This window comes from Tamandua tetradactyla, chromosome 24, assembly GCF_023851605.1.
Source record: "Tamandua tetradactyla isolate mTamTet1 chromosome 24, mTamTet1.pri, whole genome shotgun sequence".
Taxonomy (NCBI): Eukaryota; Metazoa; Chordata; class Mammalia; order Pilosa; family Myrmecophagidae; genus Tamandua; species Tamandua tetradactyla.
The window spans coordinates 57122062-57148021 of record NC_135350.1 but is presented as its reverse complement, the minus strand read 5'-3'; the positions used below and the strand labels follow the sequence as shown (position 1 = coordinate 57148021).

Below are 25960 nucleotides of genomic sequence, written 5' to 3'. Positions count from 1 at the left end.
CTGAAAAATTAAAGCAAAACAAAAAAATAATAAATACCTTAAAATAAAAGAAGGGGAGAAAATAAAATGGTTCACAAATATAAACAAATTAAGTATTATCTGACATTGGTAGCAGTCATATACATGAGGCTTTGCATTAAAAATATGGATGTTAGGCTGAATTCACTGAGTTAAGTAGTTCTTTATGTACAAAGGACTTGGGTTGACCATCATTTTAATGTCTCCATCAGTAAGTATTCAGACCACTGGAGGTGTTTATTTTTTTTTCTTAGAAAGAACATATGTCTGAATTCAGAATGAGAAGAATCACATTTTTTTTTTTTTTAGGATAAAGAGGCATCTGTTTTTGTTTTTATCTTTATTGTTGTTGTTAAAGAGTCCCTGTCTTTCAAGTACAGTAGCCTCTACAATAAATTAATTTGAAATCAAAATAAAATTTTAAGGGCTTTCTGGGAAAAAAGGAACTTTTAAGGATGTATAACCAAAAGGAAAAAAATCAAGATACCATTTTTATTAAAAGTACATTCTCCAGCGTGAATTGAATTGTTTCACGTTTACTGCTTCATATTTTCAGGTTACCTGAAGGTACGCATTGAACAAAGTGTGCCAGCTTTCTTATGAGAAATTCATGGTTCTTAAAGCTTAAATTTAATTTCACTGCCTTGACAACACTTTATTTTTAAAGGGAACTAAAGTAATGTTCATCAAATATTTTATATTTTTAAGAGAAATATAGATATATGTGGGTGTGTGTGCATACCCACACACAATTTTTATTATTTTCAAATTTTACTAAGTGTAGGTTGTAAGAGCTCATGAAAATGTTGCTTTGTAAACATCGTCAACCATTCCAGGCATATCCTACATAGAACCAATGATCTCAGTAGCATCCCTGGAGTTGTACAAAAGGGAAATACTGATCCAATGTCCAATTAATAAGCTAAAAGAATGATAAATTGTGGCATTTTTGTAATAAAGTCACTAGAAAAATTAGAATGTTATTATTGGGTAATACCATATCATGAGGTAGGACAGCTGTGAGAATAGCCAAAGGAATCAAAGAATAATTTCATCTAAAGTTCGGGGGGAAAAAGAAGAGTGAGTGTGTAAGGACAATAGTATGAACTTTGTTAGAATATTAATACCATGTGTACTTCCCAAGTTGTGGAATGACTCCTATTTGCTTGACAATTATGATCTGTTATATAGTATAATGTGTTTGATTATCTCATATTCCCTAAGGTGATCATCTAATTCTATTGTAAACTCCTGAGAATAACTTTATGGGTTTCAGCTCAAATATTGAGCCTTATCATTTCTGAATTTACTCTGCCTATGCCCAAAGCTTCAAACAAGAAAATTTCCGATTCCTAAATGTTTAAGCATCTAAGCTCTAGGACCTTAGAGACCCACATCCCTCTACAATGCCCAGCTCAGTGGTGGGACCCACTCCTTTGTGAGAAGGAGGAGTCCGTGTGGGAACCCTGGCCTCTCAGGGTGAGCGCGTGGGGCTGCAGACACAGGCTCAGCTCCCAGATCAAATCAGGGACAGAACATGCTTCTGTGCGGAGGAAGAAAAGGGGGCAATTCTCAGAATAAAAAAATAAAAGCAAAGGAATGCATTAATTTGCTTAGAGGTAGATGAAAAGGATTGGAAAAAAACCAGTTAAATAGTACGTTCAAATGGAGCCTATTAATAGGAGTCATATAATAAAATTAGTTGCTAAAATTAAGGAAGTATTTTTTAGCCTTCTTGTTCCATTTATTATAAGAAATTCAGGAAAAGGGTTTCACATATGATCTCAAAAGGGCATTTGATTCTAATAGTAGTTTGAAACTGAAGGGAAATATTACTTATTTGATTGAAATACGGTGGAAATATGTGGCCTTTTATAACTTTTAGAATAGGACTCGGGCCTAGTTTTCAGAGCACCAGAACAGTTAAAAGAAATGTAGAATCGCCAGCATAGTTAGGCCCATCTCATATTTTAGAATTAAAGAATTTCCTTGTTAGCTAAAAGGAAGCAACCAAATTCTTGCTGACAATTGGGCACATTTACAGAAATGTATAACTACAAACTATTAAGATCAATAACGCTCTCTTAGAAAGCTTAGTCTCCTGGAAGTAATGACTAAATAAGAGTAAAATATTACAATTATATTGACAGTCAACTTTTCAGCATCTAACTGAATAGTTTGTTCTTTTGGCTTTGATTTTACTTGTATTTTGAGCTTTCAAATGCTCTAGTTCTGAAAGAAAAGTTAACTATATAAGTGCTTTGTCTCCCCCTTGTGGCCATACACGTTCCTGCCACCGCATACTTCAAATAAAAATTTAAAATGAACTAACTTAAAAGGTTAAAAAATGTTAGAACCTGAAAATTCTTTAAAAATAAAACATTTGACAAAATGGTGCCTTGCCAATATTCTTGAAAGTGCCATTCAGCAGGTATCAGTATTCAATTAACGGCTTACTTATAGTATCACAGAGGAAAACACAACTTTAAGTCTCCCAGTCTCATTAGTGAGGCAAACCAGTGTCCAAAGTTGCCAGTAGGTATTAATTTAGGAGAAAAAAAGAATTGCAATTAAGAGGAGGCTTGTGGTGGTGGTGGGGAGTACAAGGAACAGAAGCAAGGGAGAAAAAGTAAGAGACAGAGGGGAAGAGAGAAAGACAGTTGAGAGAGAGAGAAAGGAGAAGATTGATAGAGTTGAAGAGAAAAGACTGGCAGATACAGAGATAGTCAGAGATGGAGAAGTAAAAACACCAGGGCTGATGGAAGAGTGGGGTGGGTGGGGAATGAGAGAGAAAGGCAAAGAGACTGGAGGGGTAGAAAGAGAAATAGGAGAATTGGATAGACACGGGGCGGGAGAGAGATGGACAAGGAGAAGAAAAGAAAGATGGGGCAGGGCACTCAGAGAGAAAACTGTGAGGGAGGGAGACACACGGACTGAAAGGTATGAAAGAGAGAGTAAGAAGAGAGGGTGGCATGGGAAGGAAAGAGGCAGAGAGACACAGATTGAGAAAGGAAGGAGAGAGAGAAGAAGAGGGAGGGAGATAGAAAACAGGGTGGGAGGGAGGGAAGGAGAAGAGGCGAGAAGGAAGGGAGGAATGGAGGGAGGAAGGGAGTTCCAAAGGTGGGGAAGAAAGTGAAAAAAGAGAGCAAGAGAAAGTCAGGGGGCAGAGCTAGGGTGAATTGGAGAGGGAGAAAGGGAAAAGGGAGAGTAAGAAGAAGGCTTGGAAAGCATGTGTGATAGACAGTATTTTAGTTTGCTAAAGCTGCTGGAGTGCAATACACCAGAAATGGATCCGTTTTCATAAACTAGGGATTGATTTAGTTACAAATGTACAGTTCTTCAGAGGCAACTAACTTTCATCTGGGTCCCTCTGTCCTATGTGAAGGCACACAGTGACTTCTATTGGCCCTCTCTCCTGGCTTCTAGGTCTAGACAGCTTTCCTGGGGGCAGAGCCTCTCTGCATCTCCAAGTGTCTGAGTCTATGCCAGGCTCTGAGCTCTAAGCTGAGCTGTGCTGATCTATTTCTCTCTCTTCTGACTTCTTTAAAGCCTCTGGCTAATCAAATTAAAAGTCTTTAATTTAAGGCACTCCCCTTAGCCGACCACAGATATAATCTGCCATAGATGAAATTCACGTATTGATGACTTAAGTGCACAGCAACAGAACAATTGGGCACCATCCCCTGGCCAAGCTGACACCTGAACCTCACTCTACAGACAGAGAAAGCAAACGACACACAACAGGAAATAACAGCAAAATTAGACAAAGCTGAAGACAGACCCAGGAGACAAAGAGAGATGTAAACAACAAGCAACAGAAAAGGAAGCAGGAGATGGAGTGATAGAAAACGGAACCATCCAATATATTTTGTTTTAAAAGAGAAAATTGATTTATATTTTAAAATATAAAAATACACTTCGCTTTTAAAATATAGCAAGCAGGTAGGTTAGGAAAATATTAATTTTAGCATATGGGCCAGGTGTCTGTTTTGGAATTCCCTTATGTATACAGATAAATGGATGCTGAAAACGGCGTTAAAGTTGGTGAGACACTTATTATCCACATGTCTAAATTGAATGATTTTAGTAAAATATTTCAAAACCTATAATATTATACCTTTTATAATGATACGAATTTATTTTAAAGATTATAATGGGGAAAAAATAAGGAACCCCACTAGAAATAAAAATTAGCAGAAGCTGCATATACTTGACACATTCCACCTCGCAGCGTTAGAGCCTTATGCGGAGGGGTGGGGAGTAGGATGGAGGAACCCTACAGTAGTTACGATAATGAGTTGGTGTAGGATATCGCCTCAAATACCAATCTCAGAGAACCCTATTAGGCTAATAGGTAGGCATTTTCCTTTAGTTATTTCTCAATAAGCAAATACAGATTCAAGTGCTTATCCAAAAAGGAAATTCGGCTTTTCGATGTTAAAAAAAAAATGATCAAAACAGTGAAATCAGTGTCCACATACCGTTACAGGGAGGCTGCTGACAAGGTCGGACTGACACGGGCTTTTCCCCATCGCACTGGTCTCCAGCCCTGCAGATGACCTGCCTCACCTCTGTTCCTTCACCGCAGGTGACTGAGCACTACAGAGACAAAGGCTGGGATTATAGACATTTATTCCATCAAGACCATCTTTCTTCCTTTCCACATGCATGCACACACATGCGCACATACATATGCATGCACACATATGCACATGTGCCCACACATGCACACTTGCATACACACGCACAGACATACACACACATATAGCTCTGAGGTCCTTTCTCCATGGATGTGGTATTCCTCGGTAGTGACAGACACAGACGATCCTGGGTTTGCACCTCAATTCTACCTTTTATCTGTTTAAGCATGCTACCATTTCTCTAGGAGCCTCAGCATCCTCATCTGGGAACCTGGGTTAATAATATCTGCCTCACAGGATTGTTGTAGGACTAAATGAAAGTAAATGAGATAAGGTATGTAAGGCAGTTACCAAAATGCCTGACACCTAGCAAGCATTTGATATGAGAAGTCGTTTTTATCATGGCATTAATGCTTGCTACAGTAACTGAAAACAGTAGTGATGCCCGTTTTGGGGGAGTCAGTCTAGAGTTGGGCTCCCCAAAGCTTCACCTTCCTTTCAAATGAAAGAATTAAGTGGTTAATTCGACCTCTTTGGGACAGCTGCCTTGGCTAATTCCACCTCTTTGGAATGGCTATCACTTTCATAGCTTAATGTTCTAAAGCTAAGCCCAGAAATTTCCAAGCTATTATCCTAGGCAAGAGCTTTGGAGAAGGGACCTTTGTCCTGGGACTCTGAGAAGGCATGGGACATGCATTATCTTTATGGTCCGGTGTGGGTCGCCTTCATTTGCTTGTTCTTTTCTTCGTGGGCCTGCACTTCATGTCCACATTTATTCTCTTCCGGCCTTTTTTAATATGCTTTTCTCCTATGACCCCATGTTTGCTTATTTTGAATCTTTAGAAATGCAAAATACTGGTGGTAATACAGGCAACACCTGTCAATGAGTTGGCCAGTCACTGATCAAACCCCCTCTGGACAGGTCCTATATGCCAGGCACTGGCCATGTAGCGGGGAAGCAGAGTATACTGTTTCTAAGAAATGTGGGAACTAGTGATAAGCACAGACTCTGTCATGAACAACATGCTGGAGGTGGGTCAAACTGCCTTCCAGTTCAGAGGAAGAACCAGGGAATAGTGTTTGGACTATGGAGAAGAGCTTTGAGTGGGAGATTGTTAGACAGAAGGGAATTAAAGAGGGCAAATGCTATACAGGAGGAAGGGAAAGGGCAGGCCAGCCAAAGAGAATGAGGCTCAATCTAGCATGTACTCTTGGAATAGTGAGACATTGACTAAAACTGTAACAAAACGATGAGAATAAAGAAAGAATAGAGAGAGCTTGATGTACAGCCAGATGAGATAGGACCATGTGCTCAGCATCCATTGCTTGGAATTTATCCCACAAGAATAGGGGAGGTGACAAAGATGTTAAATGGGAGATTTGTCTCCTTTTAGCCTCCTCTATGTCGCAAAACACCCAAATACGGTTTGCTTAAACCAATTAAATGCTCATAACGTTATAAAATATTATTTTTTCTTAACAGCTCCAGGTGCTTAATGATTACAAAACATGAGACAGTTTCTCAATTTATATAAAGCCTCGCTGATATTTAAGCCAAATTAAAATATGCAACACACATGCTCACACACACACACGCACACGCATGCATGCATACACATGCATGCACACAATTCACATACCCACCTCATTCCAGGGCCCCGTTTTCCACAGGGCTGGGCAGGGCACTCTGTTACAAGGCCGGCGGCTCTCAGGACGGTCACCCACACAATACTTGCTTTGCACAGAGCGGTTGGTACCATCATGGAGTGTCTGAAGACAGCGTACGGTGCGAAGCTGATAGCCAGAGCTCCCGCAGGTTTTGGTGCAGTGCTCCCATTCCTCTGCTACCCAGCTGTGTATGGGGGAGACCAAGATTGCGCACAGTCACTGGGATATTTGGTGTGCACATTCCTGCGCAGCAAAGCCTAGCTGTTTTTGCATTCTGAGTGACAGACAACCTAGTAGGACACACCACAGTTTACGAAACAGTTTCCAAAAAGTGGGTGCATCATACTTTACAAGGCTTGGAGTTTTCTAACAATAGTAGGACTGGCACTTCTATTTCTGACAGCCTCAACTTTTTTTGCTTTTGCATGACTTAGAAGCCTTCTTTCCTATAAGATGATCTAGAAAGTGACTTCTGAAACTCATCTTAGGATTGCCTTATTCAATTGTCGTATGATGGTAGTTTTTGAAAATTGCACCAACACACTCTCAACCAAACTGCTTAACTACCATCTGAAAGTAAATAAAAAAACTAATCTATCTGATGGTTACCAAGACAAACTGATTTGGCTGCTACTGCTTGCTCATGAAATCTATAGCTACTTGTGTTTTGATACTCCAACTGAGATGACGGTTTCATTTCTACAGAAATATCTGTGAAGGTGGCCTGACATATCTATTCTGTTGGAAAATTAAGATATTATTGGTCCTGTGCCTGACAGAGGGGTGCATCCAGGGCTCAGATGAAATTGCCTTCATGATACACCTGATGGAAATATCTCCAAGGAGACATTTTCAACAAAATATTTCACATGGGATATTCTCACATTCTTGGGTCATGTCAATATCCTGAGCATTCTTCAAATCACCTGTGAATGTAATATTATAGACAGTTCTCCATTATATATGGATATCAGGTCCAGAAGGACCTGTCACCATTGATTCCATCTAGTTAGCCGTCTGTCTAGAATGCAATTGAGGTATACTATTTATTTGATTTTTCCATATGTATTTTCCCTCTTTCATTTTTTTCCTTCCATATATTGGGGCACCAAAGTATGACCAGGCTGAAACCTTGGCCACTGTGCTATTTACAGTTTAAGACTTCCCTAGAGCTTGTCAGACTGACAGTAGAATATATTGTGGGAACTAGACTATACTTTACTTAATGTTCTTTCTTTTTTTAAAATGTATTTTTATTGAAATATCTTCACATACCATACAATCTATCCCAGGTGTATAATCAGTGGCTCACAATACTATCAAATAGTTGTGAATTCATCACCATGATCCTTTCTAGAACATTGCATGGCTCCAGAAAATGAAATTAAAAGAAAACAGACAACCCCAAACACCCCATACCTCTTACTCCTCATTCTTATTGAGCACTAGTATTCATTGTCTTAATTTTGAAGAAATTAATTTTGCCTCATTTGAAGACAGATACTGTATGGATATACTTTGTGATTTAAAACACTTCTGGTTACGTTTATTCTCTTCTGGAATCCCCAATATGACAATAAAGGAGAAAAATGGTATAAAAACCCACAAAGGCAAAGAAAATTTGAGAGCAAACCATGACAGTGTAATTTTGGAAACAACAAAGCAGGTGGGCATATGGCAACTAACACGGAAAACCTCAGAAGAATGAAGCCCAAGTCTGCAGTATGAGCTGATAAACGGACTGGTACTGCAAGGAGACTGATGGAAAGTCTGTACTGAAGTAGTCACTGGGTGACTGCTCCTCTTCCAACCTAGCAGAGGATTTGAGATGATCTCTCAGGCATGGCTAAGAAAGAAGAGATCATATTGAAAATAGGAATCTATGTAAAAGTCCACAGATGGAAAGGTGAGACTTTCCAACTCTTCAGCTAACAGAAGAGCTATACAACAGGCTTATACCCTCTGGATAAGAAACTGACTTTGCTCTATGGAACCTGCTCATTTCGCTAGAAAAAGCCTAAATATATAATTAATTCAGGATCTTACTCAATGAAATGGCCCAGCCAACAAATACCGTGTAGCCCACTAGCTGACAAGTGCCAGCCATGCACACAGACTTCCAGTCAGCTTTTTTATTATCCCATTCTTACATATGTATGGACAGTGAAAGATCACCAGACAGAGAAAGCCTCTAATACAAAATATGAAAGGGGGAAAAAAAGGAAAAGAAGAAAGGAACTCAAAAGAAGTAAATAATGCATGAAAAAGGAAACAATATTCAATTCCTAAAACAGATAAAATAATCTATTACATCTGTAAAATAAGAATCAAATGCTTTGAAAGGAATGTTTGCATAACAAAATACAACTCTTAGATATAATCATAGCTTGGATATTAAGGATGTAATAGCAAAAGTGAAAAAAAATCAGCAAGTGGAACAACAAACAATAGGAGAGAAAAGAGAATAAAATTGGATCTGAATAAAAGTCAAATGATAGGAGTTTCAGAAAGAAGAAACACTAAAACACTGGAGGAAATTATTAAAAATAAAATATAGTAATTGCTCCCAGAAATTAAATCTATCAGTTTAGTGATTTAAAAAGTCTACCAAGTATGCAATACAATGGATGATAAAAGATGAGTTCAAGATACATCATTGTGAAATTTTAGGATACTAAGGAGAGAAGACCCTAAAAGGTCTGAAAGATAAACAAACAAAACAAGGTATTTTAAGAATTGAGAATCAGAATGGCACCCAATTTTCAATAGCTGGAACCTAGAAAACAGTGGAACAATATCTCCAAAATTCTGAGGGAAAATTAATTATAGTATGTAATTTATATGTCTGTGTGTGAAGAAATTATATGCATATCTTATATATACACACATCAACCTCAAAGGTGAGAGTAAAAGAAAGACTTCTTATATACTATTACATTTTAGCTTCTTATATTCTTTTCTTAGGTAATAAGAAATTATTCTTATACAAAAAATTTAGTTTGTATGTACTTTTCTTGTGAAACTTTTGGAAGAGATGATGTACCAGAGTGAGTAAATACATTCATTCTGTGTGAGAAAGGGAATGCAGAAAATAGGAGATCTAATACAACAGAAAGGTATAGGAAGATAGTGAAAAGAGAACCCAGGATGAAAGCTGGGGAGACATCCAAACCAGAGCAGAAACACAGACAGCAGTTTGAGGGATGTTTCTAAGATAAAAATGACAGAGCATTTAAGTGTCCAGTATTGAGAGGAGATTGATACTCTTGGATGAGAGTTTAGAGATAGATTAGTGAAAAATAGTAGAAAACCAAACAGATAAAAACCAAGACAATTATTAACTCAGGGGAAATAAAATTTTATAAGAAAGACGCATGATCATATAAACTCTGAATATGAATATTAATAAAAGACATGCTATTCAGTATTTGAAACACCAAGGAAGTGACAAATGTGCCTATAGGTGCGCGGCAGTAAAAGAAGGGTAAAACCTCACATTCCACAATAGAAATTTAAAAAAAATTAGAGTAGAAGCAAAAATATGTTACTTAGTGATATGAAAAGAAGTAATTACCAAATATAAAAAGGAAACATGACAGCTGAAAGTAGTTGGAGCAGGCGTATGGGAGAAGCAAGGAACTGTAGTTTTATATATTAATTCATATGAAATGATTTGATTATTTAACCCAGATGAATGTATAGCTTTGACAGAAATAAAATTAAAAATTAGAAGAGTATAAGCCATTTAAACCCCTATGATTCTGACCTTAGAATATGATCGTTTAAATAAATGCTTACAGTGGATGTGTACATTCTTGAATGTTGCATATTCTTCTAATGGGTTTTGGCTTTTTATTGGCCTCACAGAAGCTGCGATGAACCATTTTATTATCACTTTTCCTACGGCACCCATATTTAGTGTACTGGAAACCTGGCAAAGAAAATAAATTTGTTTGGATTAATCTCTTTTTCTTACTGTCATATATTCATGCATAAATATTGATTGCTGGAGGTAAAGCAGTGGATTAAATAAATAAAAACCCTTACCTTCTTGGAATCCATGTTTAATAAATATTAAAAGTTATTAAATAACAATGTGAACTTCTTAATGAACTAGACCCTGAATATATAGTCTAGTGTGAGAGATAGGCAGAAAACTAATGAGACAATATCCATGATAGAGGCTTTCATAGAGCTCTGTAAATACCTTACTATAGAGAGCACCAAAGTAACACTGAGGAAAACGCCCCTAAGATAGTTGGAGGAGGAGAGGGAAAGCTTACAAGGCTAGCACTTCATTACGCAAAGTCTTAAAGTTCAAACATCATTGAGTAAAGGGAATGAAGCAGAACAATAATCTAAGCAAAGGAAATGACCTATAGCATGATGGCTTTCTTTTTTCCCTGACGGTATATGCATAATATTTTGCTGAACCACATGAGAGGATGTTGCAGAATCCTATTCTTTCACTCTTAAATACTGTAGCACATATCTCATTTAACCTCAAATTAATTCTTAAAGTCAGCACATTTAACAGAGATATAACACTATTATCTAATATGCAGATATGTTCAAATTTTGATACTGTCCTTATGAAATGTTCTTTATTGAATTTTCTTTCCCCCCATCCAGGGTCATGCACTGCATGTAGTTGTCCTGTCTCTTCAGCTTCCATCAATTTGGAAGAGCTACTGCACGTCTCTTTGTCTTTCATGGTATGTATTATTTTTGGGATCTATAGAGCATTTGTTTTACAAAGTGTTCCTCATTTGAGTTTGTTTCCTCATAACCATGAGATTCAGGTTATTAATTTTTGACAATAATATTACTTAAATGACATTGTGTATTAGGGTAGAACATTAAGATACTGAAGGACTTTTATTATAAAAACAATAAAAAACAATAAACAACAAAAACAATATCTGATACTGACAAATCTTGGTGACCAGGTATACGATGAGGATACAGCACAATGGAGGATTAATATCTCACTAACAACATATTATACCCCCTCAAAAACAACACTTTAGAATGCATTCTTCAATTTAAAATTATAAAATAAATCATTCACCCAGGTGTAGTTCTACTATGCACAATTCTTTTATTCGCAATTAAAGAATTGAGAATAACTTTAATTGAGTAACTTTCATTACTGTAACAGCCTCCCACCTTTATGTGTGTTGGGGAAATTCTGTCTAAGCTAGATCAGTTCTGGAGTATTTGAACTGGACTAGGGAATTAGTACTTAAGAAACACGGAGAACAGCTTAATGGATTTCCTCTGGACAGAGGTCAGAGAAGGGAAATAAATGTAGTGAGTAGGGCATGTATTCTTAAGCCAAGCTACCTGGCTTTGAATCCTGGCTCTGGTATATATTAGCTTTATGATCTTAGGCAAATTACTGACCTTTTCTGTGCATCAGTTTTCTCATCAATATAATACAGATAATATAAGTACTGATTTCATAGGACCCTTGTAAAGATTCATGCATTCATACATAAAACATTAAGAAGAGCATTTGGTACATGACCAATGCTATGAATCCCATAACTTTTTTATTATTAAAAATCCTATTATATTATTATAGGAACCAAATGCAGAGATAGGGAAAGTAAAGGTGGAGAAGAATAAAGCTGAGAACAAGAAGACACTGAATTTGGTAGCATTTGGAGTTTGGAACCCATCAATTGTTAAGTGTGCCACTACAATGAATGTGAGGCAAAGAGCCTGAAAAAAGGGAGGGGTGAATTTTAAGAGGTTGTACAGACTATAATGACCTTCTTCTTGCTGATTCTGAAATTTCGAGAAAAATGATTTACACTTACAGTTTGTTTACTACGGTTGGTATTTCTAAGATTGCGGTCTCTACTAGAGGTAGACAATAAGATAAAAGCAAGAAGAATAGCTTTTATATAGATTACATTTTAATATAACAAATAAATATTTAATTGTTACCTCCACCACAGGGTTTGGAGCATTGAGACCAGCTCTTCAAAGCCCACTCAAAAGTATCTAATTCTTCCTGGATAACATTGTTGCTGTTGATGGTAGGTACAGAGTCTTCATGGATGATGTACTTATAGGTCAGGCTAGAGTGGGTGTCATTCTCCTGAGGTATAATCTAACATGCAATGAAATAAATGTGTAAATAACCTTAGAGATTTTAAATTTGGGGAGCTAAAATAACAAGTATTTCGAAATTAAAACTTTCAAGTTACTTCTAAAAATATATTTTTGTTACAAACAAAAAAATGCAAGTGTAGAGTGAAGTCATCAATATGGAAAGGTAAAGACATCCCCTGGAAAAGTCTCCCTTTGGAACTCTGGATGATGGCTGAGACTGGAGAAGGATTCCACAAATGCTGAATCGAAGAGAAGAAAAAGAAACTATAAAAAGCTAGAAGTTCTACACTGGACCAATCAGTCCAGATTATATCCCCTTACTCAGTCCCTTGCAATTTAAAAGTCACACAGAGGTACCTCTTCTATGGCAGACCACAGAGTCACTCACCACTGTGAGTTGGAACCTCACTCATACCCAGGTAAAGAACACAAGTCCAGAGAGACCCAATATGAAATACAAGTGGCTGATTCATGTGCTCAAATAAAAGGGCTTCCAGGAAATAAATGAGAGTGCAATAAAATTGCTGGCTAGTATACACACTAAGCATAGTCCCTGAATGCTAGACCACCTAAATGAAAAAAAAAATGCAGCTTTTTGGACTGGCCCATCAATGGCTGACTGACCCAGGGCAGGATACCCAAATGGGGTAGTAATCAGAGGCATAAAAGCCTCATGGAAACAAAAATGGTGGGGGTGGGGTGGGGGTGGGGGGACACAGATAAACAACTGTAAGGTCGCATGGATTCCAGAACTGAAAAATTTAGTGAAAATTGGGAACTGAGTGAGCAAGAGAATTTAAACAAATCATAGGAGCCGAGAAGAAATTTCTGCAGAAAACCACATAGAACATATGAGGATTCCTAGAGAAAGAGCAGAGGAAAAGAAGTTTATTCATGGAGAGGGAAAAAAATGCACATAAAATGCAATCATAAAAGTAGTTCCACATATCCAGGGCAAAAGTCAGGTAAAAAAGAGCTGAGAAAATCTGAAGTGAAAAATAGGCTACTCTAGGGCAGGCCATGGTGGTTCAGCAGGCAGAATTCTTGCCTGCCATGCTGTAGACCCAGGTTCAATTTCCAGTGCCAGCCCATGCAAAAAAAAAAAAAGCGTTACGCTAAAGTTTCCAAATAAGATGGCCCAAGAACCATAATTATTTCAACACAAAGCCAATCAGCAATAAAACTATAGCAAAAGGAGGAAAAAACTGAGTTAGCTCAACAAAATAATCCATGCCTAGATATCAGCAAAAAATTTAAACCTATAAAAGAAATAGGAAGATATGGTTCAACAAAGGGAAGAAATTAAAGCATTGGAAGATACACAGAATTTGGAATAATCAATCAAAGAAGTTCAAACAAATTTCCTAAATCAATTCAAGGAAAATAAGGATAGAGATAAACTAATGGTGGATATAGAGCTAAAGGATATCAAGAAGAAAATGTACATTTGAATGCTTAAAAAGAAACATAACATTGAATTCCTGGTGCCTGCTCATTGAAAAAAAAAGAAAAAAGAAACAACAGAAATTATGGGGATAAAAGGCACAACAATGGAGATTCAAAATACACATACACTAGAGGCATACAACAGTAGATTTGAACCAGCAGAAAAAATTAGTGAGTTAGAAGACAGGACAATCAAAACCATATAGATAGAATAACAGATGGAGAAAAGAACAGAAAAAAAATAGAGCAGTATCTCAGGGATTTGAGTGACAGCGTGATGCTTCCAAACATGCATTATGGTGTCCCAGAAGGAGAAGAGATACGAAAAGGGACAGAAAGAACATTTGAGGATATAAAGGCCAAACATTTCCCAACTCTTGGAAAGATATAAATATACATGTCCAAGAAGCACAAAATAATACAAATAGAATAAAACCTAATTTACCTGTTCTGAGACACATATCAAAATGTCAAATGCCAAAGATAATAAGAAAATTCTGAAAACAACCAAAGAAAAGCAATTCTTCACATAAAAAAGCTTCTTAATAAGACTAAGTGTCTATCTATCAAGAGAAACCATGGAGGCAAGAAGGCAGTGGGTATGATATATTTAAGGTATGGAAAGAGAAAAACTGCCAGTCACAAATTTTTTAATCCAGCAAAACTGCCCCTTAAAAATGGGAGAGTTTAAAATATTCATATAAACAGACTGAGAGAGTTCATCCCCAAAAGAACTTCCTTACAATAATTACTAAAGAGAGTTTTTCAGATTGATAGGAAAAGGTAGGAGACAGTGGCTTGGAGCAAAGTAAAGAAGTGAAGATCTTCAGTAGATGTAACTAAATGAGTAAATGCAAAACCGAATAGTATTGAATACTCAATATATAATTCTATTATTTAATTTCTATAGGAGTGAAAATATAATTTTATAAGATAAATATTCATATTTCTTGATAATAAACATGCAAAATATAAACAGGCAACATGGGACAAAACAACATAAAATGGGGAAATGGAGTGGTATGAGAGCAGAGAATGTGTATACTATTGAAGTCAAGTTGGTATTTTTTCAAATTAGTAAGTATACTGGTTTGAAAATGTATGTACTTCTGAAAATCTATGTTCTTTTTCTTAGTTCAATCTTGTAAGAGGTAAACCCATTGTTTAGGGTAGGATCTTTTGACTGGATTGTTTCTATGGAGAAGTGACCACCCATTTGTGGGTGGGACCTTTTGATTAGCTGATTTCCATGGAGATGTATCTCTGCCCATTCAAGGTGGGTCTTAATCCACTTACTGGAGTCCTTTTTAAGAGGGAGCTATTTTGGAAAAAGTTCAGAGCAACACAGACAGAGACATTTGGAGAGGTTTGAAAGTAAACACCCCCGAGGCAGTTGTTTGAAATCAAAAGCCAAAGGGCCAGCTGATGCCAGTCACATGCCTTCCCAGACTGGCCTTTCTTTAGTCAAGGAATAATTCTCTGGAAGCCTTTGTTTGAACATTTTTATGGTCTTAGAACTGTAAACTTGTAACTTAACAAAATTCCTTTATAAAAGCCAACCTATTTCTAGTATATTGCATTTCTGGCAGCATTAAACAAACTAAAACAGATTTTGGTACCAGAGAAGTGGGGTGCTACAATTTGCAAATACCAAACATGTTGAAATGGCTTTATAAATGGATCAGGGGAAGATTCTGTCCAGGCACTGATTACAGCTTTTGAGTAGCAAATTCAGAGTGCTGGGTTCCAGCTTTAGCACAGCTAAAGTCTAAACCCACCCAAAACAGAAAGTAGTTGATAGCCTCTATTTCAACTCTGCTCCCAGCAGGGGAGGAAGTGGGACTGAGTGAGAGACAAAGTACCTTCTAGGGTGGCAGGACACAGTTTGCAGAAGGGTAGACTTATACCAAGAAAAGGGGGTGACATGGTCAGGCACAGTTTGTGGCTTTTGATTAGAGAATTCAAATTGAAGGGTCTAGGACCAGAGCCAGAATTTCAACTTGCCCTTCCCAAAAGAGGTTGGTAGCATCTGTCTCAACCACATCCTTAGCATGGGTAGTATCCTTTGAGAATAAAGGACCACCTAAGGACTTCAGGAAACAGTTGAATGGTGAATGCCATAAGCTGGGAAGGTCAGGAAAGCACAGATTCAGGGAGCTTTCAAAGAGGAGATTGGGCCTTCTGTGCCAGGACATTTCAGAACTGATTTACACCACCATGGGTCCCTGGGAAAAACTGGGAAAAACTTGGGAAAGATCTCCCTAGGGGAACCCTCCTCCAAAAAAAGTAGACCCCCATGTAAAAGTATCTAGAGATAGCAAAAGGAGTGTTAAAGTATATGGAGAGAAATTAAAAACAAACAAACAAAGGATTAACATTCCTGGAGGAAGAACAGGAGAAAAGAAGCTTCCTCCTGGGGGTGAAACAATTGCACAACTAGTACAATGTCAAAAATAGTACTGTATATCCAGGACAAAAAAACATATAAATAAGAAAAAAAATCTGACCAGTTAAATTTGTGCTGTTCTAAAGGCATAGAATAAGTTGAACTAAGTGCCAAAGAAGAACTTAAGTATAAAGCTAATCAACAAAAAAACCTCAGCAAGAGAAACTGATCTAGAGTAAACTCATCATGAAAATCAGATGCCTAGGAACCAGAAAAAATTATAAACCATACTGAGAAATAGGAAGATATGACCCAGTCAAATAAAAAAATTAAAATTTCAGACAAGCCACAGGATTTGCAACAACTAATCAATGATGTTCAAACAAACCTTCTAACTCAATTCAAGGAAATGAAGGAAAATAAGGCTAAAGGGATAAAGGATATTATGAAGAGACTGAGTGAGAATGAAGAATTTGAAAGCATGCAAAAAATTACAGGGATTATGGGAATAAAAGACACAATAAAAGAGATGAAAAATAAACTAGAGATATAAAATAGCAGATCTGAATAGGCAGAAGAAAGTAGCAGTGAACTAGAGTTTATATCATCCAAAATCTTACAGACAATAGATAAAATAGAGAAAAGAATGGAAACAACTGAGCATGACCTCAGGGAATTGAATAACAGCACATAGTGCACAATTACATGTATCAAAGTTGTCCCAGAAGGAGAAATGAGAGGAAAAGGGGAAGAAAGAATATTTGAGGAAATAATGGCTTAAAACTTTCCAACACTTATGAAAGACATAAATGTACATATCTAAGAAGCACAACATATTCCAAACATAATAAATCCTAATAGTCCTACTCTAAGACACATACTAATCAGAATGTTGCATGCCAAAAACAAAAAAAAAAAATCTGAAATCAGCAAGAGAAAAGCAATTCATCACATAGAAGGGATGTTCAATAAGACTAAGTGCTAACTCTCATCAGAAACCATGGAGGTGAGAATGCAGTGGTATGATATATTTAAGATACTGAACAAGAACAACTGCCAGTCAAGAATTCATTACCCAGAAAAGCTGCCTTTCAAAAATGAAGGAGAGGTTTAAAATATTCACAGACAAACAGAAAATGAGAGCGAGCATCCACAAGAGGTTTGCACTACAAGAAACACTGAAAGGAAGCTGATTGGAAGGGGGAAAGACAAGCTTGGAGAGGCTTGGAGGAGAATGTAAAAATGAAGATTATTAGTAAAGGGAAATATAAGGGTAAAACAAAAGAGACAAAAATGAGATATGACATATGAAAGCCAAATAATAAAATGACTGAACTAAGAGCTGCCTTTACACTAATAACTAGTTCACTAATACTGAATGTCAATGCATCAAACTCCTCAATCAAAAGATACAGATTGGGAAACTGTATAAAAAAATATGATCCATCTATATGCTGTCTGCAAGAGACTCACATGAGCTGCAAGGACACAAATAGGGTGAAAGTGAAAGGTTAAGAAAAAAGATAGTCCAGGCAAACACTAACCAGAAAAGATCTGGGGTAGCTATACTAATAATAGACAAAACAAGATTTTGAATGAAAAAAAGACATTATATATTAATAAAAGGTGACATCTAGAAAGAAGAAATAACAATCCTAAACATTTATGCACCTAACCCAGGGTACCCTAAAATGCATGAGGCAAACACTGGCAAAACTGAAGGAAGAAATAATAGACATCCCTAAGATAGTAGTTAGAGACCTCAATACATCATTCTTATTAACAGTAGAACATCTAGAGAGAGGATCACTAAGGAAACAGAGAATTTGAATAACATGATAAATGAACTAGACCTAATAAACATATACAGAACTCTGCACCCCAAAACAACAGGTTATATTCTCCAGGATTTAAATTCCCCATGATAGATCATGTGCTGGGTCACAAAACAGTCTCAATAAATTTAAAAAGATTAAAATTACGCAAAGCACTTTTCTGATCATAATGGAATGAAGCCAGAAATCAGTAAGAGGTAGAGAACTGGAAAATTCACAAATATATGAAGGATAAACAAGACATTATTTAACAATCAGTGGGTCAAAGAAACAATTACAAAAAGAATCAGTGAATATCTAGAGCTGAATGAAAGGAAGAATACAACAAATCAAAACTTATAGGATGCAGTGAAAGCAGTGCTGAGAGGCAAATTTATAGCCCTAAACACCTACATTAAAAAAGAAGAGAGAGCTGAATTTGAAGAATTAACTACACACTTGAAGGAACTACAAAGAGAACAGAAAACTAACCCTAAAGCAAGCAGAAGGAAAGAAATAGTCAGAAATAAATGAAATCAAGAATAAAAAGAAAACACAGAGAATCAGTAAAACCAAAAATTGGTTCTTTGAGAAAACACTGACAAACCATTAGCAGACTGTCAAGGAAAAAAAGTAGAGGCAAATAAATAAAATCAGAAATGAGAGGGGAGCCATTATTAATCACCCCACAGAAACAAAAAAGACAATCACAGATCAACAAAACCTGACAGAGTTCATTATCATTATACCTTCAAAAGCAATGCTAAAGGGATAAAGGGAGTTCTTCAGACTGTAAGGAAAGGACAATAGTAGACAGTGAATCAAAGTGGCATAAAGAAAGATTTATGTTGAACCAACCATATAGGAATGATAAGTATCAGTACTGATGTATTACATATTTTGGTATGTAATTCTCCTTTTTACTTCTTAAAGGTTCTAAAATGCTAATTCATAAAAATTAATGATAAAACTATAGTATTAGACATACAATGAAAGAAAACAATTTATAACAAGTACAGCAAAAATGTCAAGGGCAGAAGGGCACAGGAATAGTGTTTATATATACTATTGAAATTGAATTCATTGAATAATGAATAAATTGAATAAAATTGAATAAAATTTCATGTGACTGCATTGCAAAAGAAATCAAAGACGTCAAATTAATGGGGGGATATCTGTGGATTGGAAGATTAAATATCACTAAAATATCAATTCCACCAAAGTGATTTACAGATTCATTGCAATCCCAATCAAAACTCCAAAAGAGTTCTTCAGAAAAATGGGAAAAGCAATCAACAAATTTATTTGGAAGGGTAAGGGCCTCTGAAGAGCCAAAAACATCTTGAAATAGAACAAAGTTGGAATACTCATACTTCCTGATTTTAAACTTATTTTCATGATATAGTCCAAAGAGTGTGATACTGGCACAAAGTCAGACCTATAAACCAATGGTATTGAATTAAGAGTTCAGTAAGTAACCATATGACCCACCAACCCCACTTCTAGGAACATACTCCAAAGAAGTAAAAGCATAGATTTGGAAAAATATTTGCACAATGATGTTCTTAGCAGCATCATTTTTAATTGTTTACATATGGAAGAACGCAAGTGTTCATCAACCAATGAATGGATAAACAAAATGGAGTATATACATACAAAGGAATGTTATTTAATCTTAAAAGGAATAGAATATAGTTCTGATACATACAGTGAACCTTGAAGAAACTATGTTGTTATATGAAATAGCCACAGAGAAAAGGACAAATATTGTATGTTCTCACTGATATGAAATAATTAGAATATGCAAATTCATAGAGTCAAAAAGTAGTATAATAGTAGCAACAGAAATACAGCACTGTGAATATAATTAACACCACTGAATTGTAAATTTGGATGTGATTAAAGGGAAAATTTTAGGTTGTATATATCCTATCAAAATAAATTTTTTAAAATCATGGAAATGTACAAAAGATAGTGAACCCTAATGCAAACAATAGATTGTAACTAATAGTATTATTATAAGAATATTGTTTCTTCAATTGTACCTAAGGTGCACACTGATGCAAAGTGTTAATCAGGAAAACTGTGTGCATGTGAAGGGCATTTGGGAACTCTGAACTTTCTTATGATTTTTCTGTAAACTTACAACTTCTCTAATAAAAAAATCAATTGGAAGAAAATTTCCACAAATTCCTTTTTTTCCCCTGATTAAATAAAGCTTAATTCCTCTATTCTTGAGTACGAGCTTGTCTTAGTGACTGGCTTATGGCAAACAGAATTTGGCAGAAATGATGAGATGTTACTGCCAAGACTATGTCAAAATACTATGACTTCTGTTTTGGTTGTGCTCTTTCACTTTCTCTGTCTCTTGAATTATTCACTTTGATCAAAGCCAGCTGCCATGTTGTGAGGTAGCCCTTTGCAGAAGTTGGATCTTTGTAGTGAAGGCACTTAAGAAATATACAGAAGAAACAGAGAATTTGAATAATACAATAAATGAGCTAGACTTAACAGACATTTATAGGACATTACACACCACAACAGCAGGATGCACCTTTTTCTCAAGTGCTCATGGATCATTCTCAAAGATAGACCATATGCTGGGTGACAAAGCAAGTCTCAATAAATTTAAAAAGACTGAAATCATACAAAACACTTTCTCAGATCATAAAGGAATGAAGTTGGAAATCAATAATAGGCGGAGTGCCAGAAAATTCACAAATATGTGGAGGCTCAACAACACACTCTTAAACAACCAGTGGGTCAAGGAAGAAATTACAAGAGAAATCAGTAAATATCTCAAGGCAAATGAAAATGAAAACACAGCATATCAAAACTTATGGGACACAGCAAAAGCAGTGCTAAGAGGGAAATTTATTGCTCTAACTGTCTATGTCAAAAAAGAAGAAAGGGCAAAAATCGAGGAATTAACTGTCCACTTGGAAGACCTAGAGAAAGAACAGCAAACTAACCCCAAAGCAAGCAAAAGGAAAGAAATAACAAAGCTTAGAACAGAAACAAATGAAATTGAGAACATGAAAACAATTGAGAAAATCAATAAAACCAGAAGCTGGTTTTATGAGAAAATCAATAAGATTGATGGACCTTTAGCAAGACTGACAAAAGGAAGAAGAGAGAGGATGCAAATAAATAAGATAAGAAATGGAAAAGAAGACATAACTACTAACCCCACCGTCAGAAATAAAGGAAGTAATGACAGGATACTTTGAACACCTTTATGCTAATAAATACAACAATGTAGATGAAACGGACAACTTCCTAGAAAGGCAACAACAACCAACTTTGACTCGAGAAGAAATAGATGACCTCAACAAGCCAATCACAAGTAAAGAAATTGAATCAGTCATTCAAAAGCTCCCTAAAAAGAAAAGTCCAGGACCAGATGGCTTCACATGTGAATTCTATCAAACATTCCAGAAAGAATTAGTACCAACTCTCTTCAAACTCTTAAAAAAAATCGAAGTGGAGGGAAAACTACCTAATTCATTCTATGAAGCCAACATCACCCTCATACCAAAACCAGGCAAAGATATTACAAAAAAAGAAAATTACAGACCAATCTCTCTAATGAATATAGATGCAAAAATCCTCAATAAAATTCTAGCAAATCGTATCCAACAACACATTAAAAGATTTATACATCATGACCAAGTAGGATTCATCCCAGGTATGCAAGGATGGTTCAACATAAGAAAATCAATTAAGGTAATACACCATATCAACAAATCAAAGCAGAAAAATCACATGATCATCTCAATTGATGCAGAGAAGGCATTTGACAAGATTCAACATCCTTTCCTGTTGAAAACACTTCAAAAGATAGGAATACAAGGGAACTTCCTTAAAATGATAGAGGGAATATATGAAAAACCCACAGCTAATATCATCCTCAATGGGGGAGAATTGAAAACTTTCCCCCTAAGATCAGGAACAAGACAAGAATGTCCACTATCACCACTATTATTCAACATTGTGTTGGAGGTTCTAGCCAGAGCAATTAGACAAGAAAAAGAAATACAAGGCATCAAAATTGGAAAGGAAGAAGTAAAACTATCACTGTTTGCAGACGATATGATACTATACGTCGAAAACCCGGAAAAATCCACAACAAAACTACTAGAACTAATAAATGAGTACAGCAAAGTAGCAGGTTACAAGATCAACATTCAAAAATCTGTAGCATTTCTATACACTAGTAATGAACAAGCGGAGGGGGAAATCAAGAAATGAATCCCATTTACAATCGCAACTAAAAGAATAAAATACCTAGGAATAAATTTAACTAAAGAGAAAAAAAGCCTATATAAAGAAAACTACAAAAAACTGCTAAAAGAAATCACAGAAGACCTAAATAGATGGAAGGGCATACCGTGTTCATGGATTGGAAGACTAAATATAATTAAGATGTCAATCCTACCTAAATTGATCTACAGATTCAATGCATTGCCAATCAAAATCCCAACAACTTATTTTTCAGAAACAGAAAAACCAATAAGCGAATTTATCTGGAAGGGCAGGGTGCCCCGAATTGCTAAAAACATCTTGAGGAAAAAAAACGAAGCTGGAGGTCTCACGCTTCTGGACTTTAAGGCATATTATGAAGCCACAGTGGTCAAAACTGCATGGTATTGGCATAAAGATAGATATATCGACCAATGGAATCGAATAGAGTGTTCAGATATAGACCCTCTCATCTATGGACATTTGATCTTTGATAAGGCAGTCAAGGCAACTCACCTGGGACAGAACAGTCTCTTCAATAAATGGTGCCTAGAGAACTGGATATCCATATGCAAAAGAATGAAAGAAGACCCATATTTCACACCCTACACAAAAGTTAACTCAAAATGGATCAAAGATCTAAACATCAGGTCTAAGACCATAAAACAGTTAGAGGAAAATGTAGGGAGATATCTTATGAAACTTACAATTGGAGGCGGTTTTATGGACCTTAAACCTAAAGCAAGAGCACTGAAGAAGGAAATAAATAAATGGGAGCTCCTCAAAATTAAACACTTTTGTGCATCAAAGAACTTCATCAAGAAAGTAGAAAGACAGCCTACACAATGGGAGATAATATTTGGAAATGACATATCGGATAAAGGTCTAGTATCCAGAATTTATAAAGAGATTGTTCAACTCAACAACAGAAAGACAGCCAACCCAATTACAAAATGGGAAAAAGACTTGAACAGATACCTACCAGAAGAGAAAATACGGATGGCCAAGAGGCACATGAAGAGATGCTCAATGTCCCTGGCCATTAGAGAAATGCAAATCAAAACCACAATGAGATATCATCTCACACCCACAAGAATGGCCATTATCAACAAAACAGAAAATGACAAGTGCTGGAGAGGATGCGGAGAAAGAGGCACAGTTATCCACTGTTGGTGGGAATGTCAAATGGTGCAACCACTGTGGAAGGCAGTTTGGCGGTTCCTCAAAAAGCTGAATATAGAATTGCCACACGACCTAGCAATACCATTGCTGGGAATCTACTCAAAGGACTTAAGGGCAAAGACACAAATGGACATTTGCACACCAATGTTTATAGCAGCGTTATTTACAATTGCAAAGAGATGGAAACAGCCAAAATGTCCATCAACAGAAGAGTGGCTAAACAAACTGTGGTATATACATACGATGGAATATTATGCAGCTTTAAGACAGGATAAACTTATGAAGCATGTAATAACATGGATGGACCTAGAGATCATTATGCTGAGTGAGTCCAGCCATAAACTAAAGGACAAATACTGTATGGTCTCACTGATGTGAACGGACATTCGAGAATAAACTTGGAATATGTCATTGGTAACAGAGTCCAGCAGGAGTTAGAAACAGGGTAAGATAATGGGTAATTGGAGCTGAAGGGATACAGACTGTGCAACAGGACTAGATACAAAAACTCAAAAATGGACAGCACAATAATACTTAAGTGTAAAGTAATCATGTTAAAACACTGAATGAAGCTGCATCTGAGCTATAGGTTTTTTTGTTTTGTTTTTTTTTTACTATTATTATTACTTTTATTTCTTTCCTCTATATTAACATTCTATATCTTTTTCTGTTGTGTTGCTAGTTCCCCTAAACCGATGCAAATGTACTAAGAAATGATGATCATGCATCTATGTGATGATGTTAAGAATTACTGATTGCATATGTAGAATGGTATGATTTCTAAATGTTGGGTTAATTTCTTTTTTTTCTGTTAATTAATAAAAAAAAACTCCCCAGAAAGAAAAATCCAGGACCAGATGGCTTCATATGTGAATTCTACAAAATATTCTAGAAAGAATTAGTACCAATTCTGCTCAAAGTCTTCAAAAAAACTGAAGAGGAGGGAAAGCTACCTAACCCATTCTATGAAGCCAACATCACCCTCATACCAAAGCCAGAGAAAGATATTACAAAAAAAAGAAAACTACAGACCAATCTCTCTAATGAATATAGATGCAAAAATCCTCAACAAAATACTATCAAATCGAATCCAGCAACACATTAAACGAATTACACGTCATGACCAAGTAGGATTCATCCCAGGTATGCAAGGATGGTTCAACACAACAAGATCAATTAATGTAATACACCATATCTACAAATCAAAGCAGAAAAACCACATGATCATCTCGATTGATGCAGAAAAGGTATCTGACAAAATTCAACATCCTTTCCTGTTGAAAACACTTCAGAAAGTTTTTTCAACTTCCTTAAAATGATAAAGGGAATATATGAAAAACCCACAGCTAATAGCATCCTCAATGGGGAAAACTGAAAACTTTCCCCTTAAGATCAGGAAAAGACAAGGATGTCCACTATCACCACTGTTCTTCAACATTGTGTTGGAAGTTCTAGCCAGAGCAATTAGACAAGAAAAAGTAATACAAGGCATCAAAATCGGAAAGGAAGAAGTAAAACTCTCACTGTTTGCAGATGATATGATACTATATGCTGAAAACCCTGAAAAATCCACAGCAAAACTACTAGAGCTAATTAACAAGTACAGCCAAGTGGCAGTTTACAAGATCAACACTCAAAAATCTGTAGTGTTTCTATACACTACTAATGAAAAATCTGAGGGGGAAATCAAGAAACGAATTCCATTTACAATTGCAACCAAAAGAATAAAATATTTAGGAATAAATTTAACTAAAGAGACAAAAGACCTATACAAAGAAAACTACAAGAAACTGTTAAAAGAAATCACAGAAGACCTAAATAGATGGAAGGGCATACTGTGTTCATGGACTGGAAGACTAAATATAGTTAAGATGTCAATTCTACCTAAATTGATTTACAGATTCAATGCAATACCAATCAAAATCCCAACAACTTACTTTTCAGAAATAGAAAAACAATAAGCAAATTTATCTGGAAGGGCAAGGTGCCCCGAATTGCTAAAAGCATCCTGAGGGAAAAAAAATGATGCCAGAGGTCTCACGCTGTCTGACTTTAAGGTATATTATGAAGGTACAGTGATCAAAACAGCATGGTACTGGCATAAAGACAGATATATTGACCAATGGAATCAAATAGAGTGTTCAGATATAGACCCTCTCATCTATGAACATTTGATCTTTGATAAGGCAGTCAAGCCAACTCACCTGGGACAGAACAGTCTCTTCAATAAATGGGGCCTAGAGAACTGGATATCCATATGCAAAAGAATGAAAGAAGACCCATATCTCACACCCTATACAAAAGTTAACTCAAAATGGATCAAAGACCTAAACATCAGGTCTAAGACCATAAAACAGTTGGAGGAAAATGTAGGGAAATATCTTATAAAACTTGTACTTGGAGGCGGTTTTATAGACCTTACACCCAAAGCAAGAGCACTG

The 25960-nt window shown here is 36.2% G+C and overlaps 1 protein-coding gene across 2 annotated transcripts in view; it reads right to left on the bottom strand.

The window, feature by feature from the left end:
* ADAMTS3 (ADAM metallopeptidase with thrombospondin type 1 motif 3) overlaps positions 1-25960 on the bottom strand; it is a 277466-nt gene that overhangs the window by 2691 nt on the left and 248815 nt on the right. For both annotated transcript variants that reach the window (XM_077143205.1, XM_077143206.1), the window contains exons 18-21: positions 12282-12447; positions 10125-10257; positions 6303-6510; positions 4500-4617 (exon numbers count right to left, since the gene is read on the bottom strand). In XM_077143205.1, the coding sequence (XP_076999320.1) occupies positions 4500-4617; positions 6303-6510; positions 10125-10257; positions 12282-12447 (625 nt within the window). The remainder of the gene's footprint in view (positions 1-4499; positions 4618-6302; positions 6511-10124; positions 10258-12281; positions 12448-25960) is intronic.